The sequence below is a fragment of the Salvia hispanica genome, unplaced genomic scaffold, assembly GCF_023119035.1.
Source record: "Salvia hispanica cultivar TCC Black 2014 unplaced genomic scaffold, UniMelb_Shisp_WGS_1.0 HiC_scaffold_1182, whole genome shotgun sequence".
Classification (NCBI taxonomy): Eukaryota; Viridiplantae; Streptophyta; class Magnoliopsida; order Lamiales; family Lamiaceae; genus Salvia; species Salvia hispanica.
Genome location: NW_025951452.1, coordinates 5,292 through 13,994, shown reverse-complemented (window position 1 = coordinate 13,994; position 8,703 = coordinate 5,292). Strand labels below are relative to the sequence as shown.

The following is an 8,703-nucleotide window of genomic DNA, read 5'->3' as shown; positions in this document are numbered from 1 at the left end:
TCGAAAACTAAGTAATTTTTGCTGGGCCCTTATCGTTTTTTTAGGTTCATTAGGATTCTTATTGGTTGGAACTTCCAGTTTTTTTGGTAGAAATTTGATATCTTTTGTTCCGTCTCAGCAAATCCTTTTTTTTCCACAGGGGATCGTGATGTCTTTCTACGGGATTGCGGGTCTCTTTATTAGTTCCTATTTGTGGTGCACAATCTCCTGGAATGTAGGTAGTGGTTATGATCGATTCGATAGAAAGGAAGGAATAGTGTGTATTTTTCGTTGGGGATTTCCTGGAAAAAATCGTCGCATATTCCTCCGATTCCTTATAAAAGATATTCAATCCGTTCGAATAGAAGTTAAAGAGGGTATTTTTGCTCGTCCTGTCCTTTATATGGATATCAGAGGCCGGGGGGCTGTTCCGTTGACTCGTACTGATGAGAATTTGACTCCACGAGAAATTGAACAAAAAGCCGCGGAATTGGCCTATTTCTTGCGCGTACCGATTGAAGTATTTTGAGAAAAGGAACTGGGCTGAAGAACGAATGCTTTCTCAGCAGGAGGGAAAAAACGCAAGAATCCTGTTTTTTCTATAACTAAGTGATACTTTAGGATAAACAGATACAGATAAACCATATCTTGTAAATTTTTTTTCAATCGATCTTTTTATCCTTTCATTTGGGTTCTTTACTACCCAATAATCGGTTTTAATGATAACTGGCCCGGTTCTCTCTTGTTTTGCCGCTCATTTTTTTGACCATCCCAATATCTTTCTCCCAATTAGTCTATTCTTGACTATGGGGAATCATTGGAATTTTTTTTTGGAAATATTGGATATTTTGATAGAATAAGGGGTTCTTTCGTCTCAAAATATCAAGAATATTCATTACTTAAAGTACTTCTTTCGGCCATTCATCGAAAGGAGACATTTGTTTGGAATTTGATGAATTGAGATATCTGGAAACACTTGTATTATTTCTTTAGTCAAATTCCAAGTGGAGTCTTAATCTATTTCTGTATTCTTTCTAGATTCAAAATAAAATCACAAATCAAATAGATTCATAGGTTTGATGCCTTGTCTACAACTCATGTTTGAAAGAAAGATTCGATTATATAAAGTCGACAGATGGAGTGGGTTAATTAAAAATTAACAGGCGAAAAATGGCAAAAAAGAAAGCTTTCACTCCTCTTTTGTATCTTGCATCTATAGTATTTCTACCCTGGTGGATTTCTCTCTCATTTACTAAAAGTATGGAATCTTGGGTTATTAATTGGGCGAATATCGGCCAATCCGAAATTTTTTTGACTGATATTCAAGAAAAAAGTATTCTAGAAAAGTTCATAGAATTAGACGAAATCGTCTTCTTGGAAGAAATGATCAAGGAATACTCGGAGACATATCTACAAAAGTTTCTTATAGGAATCCACAAAGAAACGATCCAATTAATCAAGATACACAACGAGGATCGTATCCATACAATTTTACACTTCTCGACAAATATAATCTGTTTTGTTATTCTAAGTTGTTATTCGATTTTAGGTAATGAAGAACTTATTATTCTTAACTCTTGGGCTCAGGAATTCCTATATAACTTAAGTGATACAGTAAAAGCCTTTTCAATTCTGTTATTAACCGATTTATGTATCGGATTTCATTCACCCCACGGCTGGGAACTAATGATTGGTTCTGTGTACAAAGATTTTGGATTTGGTCATAATGATCAAATTATATCTGGTCTTGTTTCCACTTTTCCGGTTATTCTCGATACTCTTTTTAAATATTGGATTTTTCGTTATTTAAATCGTGTATCTCCATCACTTGTAGTTATTTACCATTCAATGAATGATTGATAAATCACCAACCAATATTAATCCAATTAGAACGTTTCCTACTTTGTAGTTCTACATAAGTATTAAAAACATTCTATCCGGGTGGTTTTCAGACTATTTTTATACGTTATACTATAGTATTCCAGTAAAATGATTCCAATAAATAGCAGAATCGTGGATAGGAAACTATACTAGCGACCTACCCAACTTATTGTAGAAATTTTCAGACCAATGATTAGACCATGCAAACTAGAAATACTTTTTCTTGGATAAAGGAACATATTACTCAATTTATTTCCGTACCGCTCATGATATATATCATAGCTCGGGCACCCGTTTCAAGTGCATATCCGATTTTTGCACAGCAGGGTTATGAAAATCCACGAGAAGCGACTGGGCGTATTGTATGTGCCAATTGTCATTTAGCTAATAAACCCGTGGATATTGAGGTTCCACAAACAGTACTTCCTGATACTGTATTTGAAGCAGTTGTTCGAATTCCTTATGATAAGCAAGTGAAACAAGTCCTTGCTAATGGTAAGAAAGGGGGTTTGAATGTGGGGGCTGTTCTTATTTTACCGGAGGGGTTTGAATTAGCTCCTTCCGATCGTATTTCTCCCGAAATGAAAGAAAAGGTAGGAAATTTGTCTTTTCAGAGCTACCGCCCTGATAAAAAAAATATTCTTGTAATAGGGCCTGTCCCCGGCCAGAAATATAGTGAAATCACCTTTCCTATTCTTTCCCCCGACCCCGCTACTAAGAAAGATGTTCACTTCTTAAAATATCCTATATATGTAGGAGGAAATAGGGGAAGGGGTCAGATTTATCCCGACGGAAGCAAGAGTAACAATACAGTTTATAATGCTACAGGGGCGGGTATAGTAAGCAAAATCATACGAAAAGAAAAAGGGGGATATGAAATAATCATAACAGATCCATCGGATGGACGTCAAGTGGTTGATATTATCCCTCCAGGACCAGAAGTTCTTGTTTCAGAGGGTGAATCCATCAAATTGGATCAACCATTAACGAGTAATCCTAATGTGGGTGGATTTGGTCAGGGGGATGCCGAAATAGTACTTCAAGATCCATTACGTGTCCAAGGCCTTTTGGTCTTCTTGGCATCTGTTATTTTGGCACAAATATTTTTAGTTCTTAAAAAGAAACAGTTCGAGAAGGTTCAATTGGCCGAAATGAATTTCTAGACTCGCGGATTTATTGACACCAGGTTCGTAAAAAGAACAAAATTTTTGTTGTCAATTTTATATGATCAAAAAAAATAAATTCTGAAAAACCTTTTATTTATTTGCTCTTTTTCTACCAACTTCGGGGACTCCCTTGTAGCGCAATCTTAGTCATAACGCACGCTTAGTCATAATAGGTAGATTTTTGTTTGAAGAAGACTATTTTATTTGACTTTATGGTTTTACCACCCTTTATCTTTGTTCAAATTGAATTGACAGGGCTGTGTTACTATTGCCATATTTCAATGCCATAAAATTGGGATAGAGATTAGCATAAATAAGCGGAGAATCGGATGAACCAGAAGCGTGGGGAACAAAAAATTCTAGGAGGCATTATTTGTTTTGTCTTCCTAGTCTTCGACACAAGAAAAGGAATTTTCCAAACCCCCCTTCTTGTGTCGAAAGAGTAATCTGTTTGTCAAAAACTCCTAGTCTTGTTTTCGTTTTTCCAGATGTATCGTAACTTTACTTTTTTTTTCGATTTATTACGTATAATAAAATATATAAAGTAGTGGACAAACCATTGAGATACTCAAATCTAAAAAATATAGGGATAAGTAGGGTAAGAAAGAGTATCGAAAGTATTTGTGCGAGATCTAATCTACAGAAATAAAAAATATAGAATAATTCTATATATAAAATAGAATTAGAATCCAGGAAATTGAGTGATTCCCCCTTTGTTCTAACTTGGAAAGTACCCATAGATACTATCAAGATCAAGGAAGAGGTGTTCTGAATCAACCAATGAAGTTCATTTTTCAAAAGCATCATCAGAAAAAATAGAATGGAGTTTTTTGAACCAGCAGAAAAAGAAATCCACTTTGTCATTTAGACAAAAAAAGACTCTGATTCTTAAGAACCCAACGGGCCCTTTCCCCTCGAATCAGACAAACTAAAGAAGGGAATCCCGTTGAGTTCCTACGCTTTCATGTCACAACTCCATTCATCCGATTACTACAGGGATGAACCTAATCCGGAATATGAACCATAAAAGAAAATGCCTACTAAACCGATCACAAGAATACCAGTTACAGTACCTATTATCCAAAGAGGAATCCTTCCAGTAGTATCGGCCATTTACTCCACTTCCCTCCAAATTTCATAAAGTGGTCGTGCTAGAGACATAAACAGTCAGGGATAATTATGAGATCCTTCCGAACGGGCTAAAAGAATGCCTAGAATTATTAGTTTTTTTCTTTCATTTGCCTAATTGAAAAAATAATTGGAAAATAAAACAGCAAGTACAAAAATGAGTAATAACCCCCAGTAGAGACTGGTACGATTCAATTCAACACTTTGTTCATTCGGGTTTGATTGTGTCATAGCTATATAATTCGGGATTAGGTTTATCGTTGGATGAACTGCATTGCTGATATTGACCCCAAAAAAAAGACGGTAGGTACAGCCAGGCCATGAACAGCCAACCATCGCACTGTAAAAATAGGATAGGTTCGGTCTATAGTCATTTGATTAGGGCCTCCTAAAACGATCTACTAAATTCATCGAGTTGTTCCAAAGAATCAAAACGGCCAGTTATTAATGGAATTCCTTGTCGGCTCTCTGTGAAATACTCGTTTGGCCGAGGGCTTCCAAATACATCGTAAGCTAAACCGGTACTGACAAATAACCAACCCGCAATGAATAGGGAAGGTATAGTAATGCTATGAATGACCCAATATCGAATACTGGTAATAATATCCGCAAAAGAACGTTCTCCTGTGCTTCCAGACATGCTCAGCTCCACATATTCTTGTACAGTCAAAGGGGATCGATTCCGTAAAAGATGAGATCAGTAAAAGGCAATCACTGAAATGGGATCTTTGTAGGATCGTCAATATTGTACCAAGGGCATCTTTAGAGTATACCGAATCAGTATAGCTATGCTTCTTCTGACACAGCAATGCAATTTTAATCAGTATCGAAAGGAAATGCTAAAAGATTTATTTTTTCTTTTCCTTTACCTGTTGATGTAAAATGATGCTGTATTTAATATAAAATTCTTACAATGAAAGAGATTCTCATATTTCCACAATTCTATTTTAAGTGGATGCGAGATCTAGCAATTTATTTTTCATGGTTGTAGAGGCAGTTTTTGTTCGAATCCCTCCTTTTATTTTAATGAATTTTTTAATTGTCCGGTAACAAATATGATTCGATGAAAGAAAGTGAAGAAAAAATAAAATAAATGGAATCAATAGTTGTAATGAATTCTTGGATTGGATCTCAATCCAAATTTGGATCTAGCTACAAGGAAGAGGCTTTATTTTTAAATATCGAACGAAAAAATGGAAAACATAGTATTCCATAAAAATGGAATTCAAAATAATAATTCAAAAAGAGTTTCGTTTTTGAATGAAGTTACACGATCCAGTTCGTTTATTCTCGAAGGCTTGGTTGCTTGGTTGATAGGAATCGCGAGATGGCTAGATCTTAGAAATGAGGAAGCGGTTTCATTTTATATGCCTGTCACTTTCTCTTTGTTCCTGCTGTCTGTAATGATAGATGAATCAAAAATTTTCAATTGAACTTATTCTTTCAATTGGTATTTTTGTATATCTTCTTATTTTAGGAAAATGGAAACTTAGGTAAATGCTTTAGAAACATATGTATAAAAATACCAGATTTCATTTAGCCCCTTTATGCTTACTCTAACCAGTTATTTTGGTTTTCTACTAGTGGCTTTAACTATAACTTCGGCTCTATTTATTGGTTTGAGCAAGATACGACTTATTTAAACTTTCTATTTAAAAGAAACTATTTAGAAAGGAAATCCTTCTGTGAGATTCTGTGTATTCTAGAGTTACTTACCATGTCAATTATCAATTCTTGGTCATTGAGATTCACATCAATTCGGATTAATATTTAGGTATAGATATTACCGCTTTTTTCTCCTTTTCAAAAACAAAATTGAAATGATTGAAGTTTTTCTATTTGGAATCGTCTTAGGTCTAATTCCTATTACTTTGGCTGGATTATTCGTAACTGCATATTTACAATACAGGCGTGGCGATCAGTTGGACCTTTGATTAATTCAAATTTGATTGGCCTCCTCCTTTCTTTAATCCACAGGAGGTCCAATTTGAATTGTTGTGCAAGCGACTGAATTCATTTCATTTTAATTGGATCCATGAAGAAAAAATCACGCTCTGTAGGATTTGAACCCACGACATCGGGTTTTGGAGACCCACGTTCTACCGAACTGAACTAAGAGCGCTTTCTTATCAGAATAGAAAAGAATGTAAAGAAAAGATTCTTTTTTTTTTAAAGAATCCATTTTTATTTTATATGCATATATGCTATAGTTTCATAAAAATGAACGATTCCGCGCAACGCAATTTGAACCGATCTTGGTTGATTCCTCGTTACTGCTCAAAGGGTCAGTAATAGGTAGGGATGACAGGATTTGAACCTGTGACATTTTGTACCCAAAACAAACGCGCTACCAAGCTGCGCCACATCCCTTCAATTGTTCTACAGTATAATTGTAGAGAATTCCTGTCTTGTTTTCCACATCCCTATTTACTGCATTGAGAAACAAAGTTTTCTGACCATTTCGTCTTTTTTTGGCCTCATTTAACATTTTTTAACATATAATAATAAGAAAGGGAAATCTTATGGATCGTTGTACATTTCAATTGGAATTAGGGATTCCGTGTACAACTCTAAGTAACCCTTAACTACATATACATCTGATTATATATGCTTTATGTATTAAAATAAAAAAAAGGAGGTTTTTCAATGCGAGATCTAAAAACATATCTCTCCGTGGCCCCAGTACTAAGTACGCTATGGTTCGGGGCTTTAGCAGGTCTATTGATAGAGATTAATCGTTTTTTCCCCGATGCGTTGACATTCCCCTTTTTTTCATTATAGCTATTGACACCGGAAGGAATGAAGAAGATTAGAAATACAATCAAATACCTTTGACTAATCCCCCCTTATTTTCTCTTTTTTCCCTTTTTTTCTAATTTAGAATAAGGGATGAAAGAGAAAGAATAAAAGTGGATTCAACCTCTGCGAGACTCAGTCTCAAACTCGAATTAAAAAAACGAAAGGTGGGGGTAGAGTAGGAAAGTCGCGGTCTAGGGTAAGAATACAAGATCTTTAACTGCCCTTCGGATTTAAATAGATTTTTGAACTCATTGTCTTACTTATTATTTATTATGTATGACTTTGGGCTTTGATTTCATTTATTTTTATCTTTTAAAGGTGGATTTCAAGTTAATAACTTCTATTTTTTCCTTCCTTTCTTTTTCTTCATTTCGAATTAAAATAGAAGAGTTGAGTAAATCAAAAATCCAAAGGAGGTTCATGGCCAAGAAGAAAGGTGCGCGGGTAACGGTCATTTTGGAATGTACCAGTTGTATACAAAACGGTGTTAAGAAGGTATCAACGGGTATTTCCAGATATATTACTCAAAAGAATCGGCACAATACGCCCAATCGATTAGAATTGAGAAAATTCTGTCCCTATTGTTACAAACATACGATTCATGGGGAAATAAAGAAATAGATTGAACCAAGGATGTCTTATCCTTGAAAGGGGAGAAAAATGACATTATATAGAACACATTGAAATAGAAGATATTGCATTTAAATAAAAAGAATCCTATTTGTAGTTCAAATGACAATTAAGGAATAGGATTTTCGGGATAAGAAATAAACTAAACAAACAAACCATGGATAAATCCAAGCGACCCTTTCTTAAATCCAAGCGATCTTTTCGTAGGCGTTTGCCCCCGATTCAATTGGGGGATCGAATTGATTATAGAAACATGAGTTTAATTAGTCGATTTATTAGTGAACAGGGAAAAATCTTATCTAGACGAGTGAATAGATTGACCTTGAAACAACAACGATTAATTACTATTGCTATAAAACAAGCTCGTATTTTATCTTTGTTACCCTTTCTTAATAATGAGAAACAATTTGAAAGAATTGAGTCGACTACTAGAACTACCGGTCTTAGAACCAGAAATAAATAGGCTTGTTTTTTGTTCACTTCAATCAGAATTCCAATCCGAACTCAAACATGGATTCGTTTTTTTTTTTTTTGACAAATCTTAGAATCCAGATTTTTGTGTCGTAAAAAAAAAACGAATCGGAAAAAAATATTTTTTTATTGAACGTGTTCATTCATTTTGACTACTTTAAGCGCATTCTCAGAGTCATTTTGACTCCAACTCCACCCTCCCGGAGTGCATTCTCCGGGGAACCTCATTTAAATTATTTCGGTGTATTCTTTCCAATCCACTTTTTCTCTAATTTCGTTGGAAATCATATAAAGACAATTCCTATTTGATATAGCTATTTGGGCCAGTATTTTACGATTAAGAAGCAACTGCCTCTTATATAAATCATGTATTAATTTACTATAACTATAGGATACTCCCTTTTCTCGAATTACTGCGTTTATCCGAGTGATCCACAAACGGCGAAAATTTCTCTTTTGCTTATCCCTATCCCGATGAGCTGAAACCAAAGCTCTTATTTTCTGTTGAGTAATAGTTCGAGTAAGTCTTGAATGAGACCCTCGAAAACTTGATGCAAATAAACGAATTTTTGTTCTACGTTTTCGGGCTATATATCCGCGTTTAACTCTAGTCATTGAATAAATAAAATTTTGACAAATAACTAATTGA

The 8,703-nt window shown here is 34.8% G+C and overlaps 1 protein-coding gene and 2 non-coding genes across 3 annotated transcripts; 1 reads left to right on the top strand and 2 right to left on the bottom strand.

Annotated features, from left to right (window-relative positions):
* Positions 1–8,703, top strand: LOC125198049 (cytochrome f). The gene is made up of 2 exons (XM_048096509.1): positions 1–499; positions 2,058–8,703. The coding sequence occupies exons 1-2, from the start codon at positions 149–151 to the stop codon at positions 3,021–3,023; spliced, it is 1,317 nt and encodes a 438-aa protein (XP_047952466.1). The 5' UTR covers positions 1–148; the 3' UTR covers positions 3,024–8,703.
* TRNAW-CCA lies at positions 6,203–6,276 on the bottom strand. The gene has a single exon. It is a non-coding gene; the product is annotated as a tRNA-Trp (tRNA).
* TRNAP-UGG lies at positions 6,451–6,524 on the bottom strand. Its single transcript has one exon. It is a non-coding gene; the product is annotated as a tRNA-Pro (tRNA).

Bases quoted from the DNA above. Each gene is read 5' to 3' on its own strand.
- LOC125198049 (XM_048096509.1), top strand. From the start codon at position 149: ATGTCTTTCTACGGGATTGCGGGTCTCTTTATTAGTTCCTATTTGTGG. The intron at 500-2,057 runs GTATTTTGAGAA...ACCAATGATTAG, and splicing joins TCTTGCGCGTACCGATTGAA to ACCATGCAAACTAGAAATAC.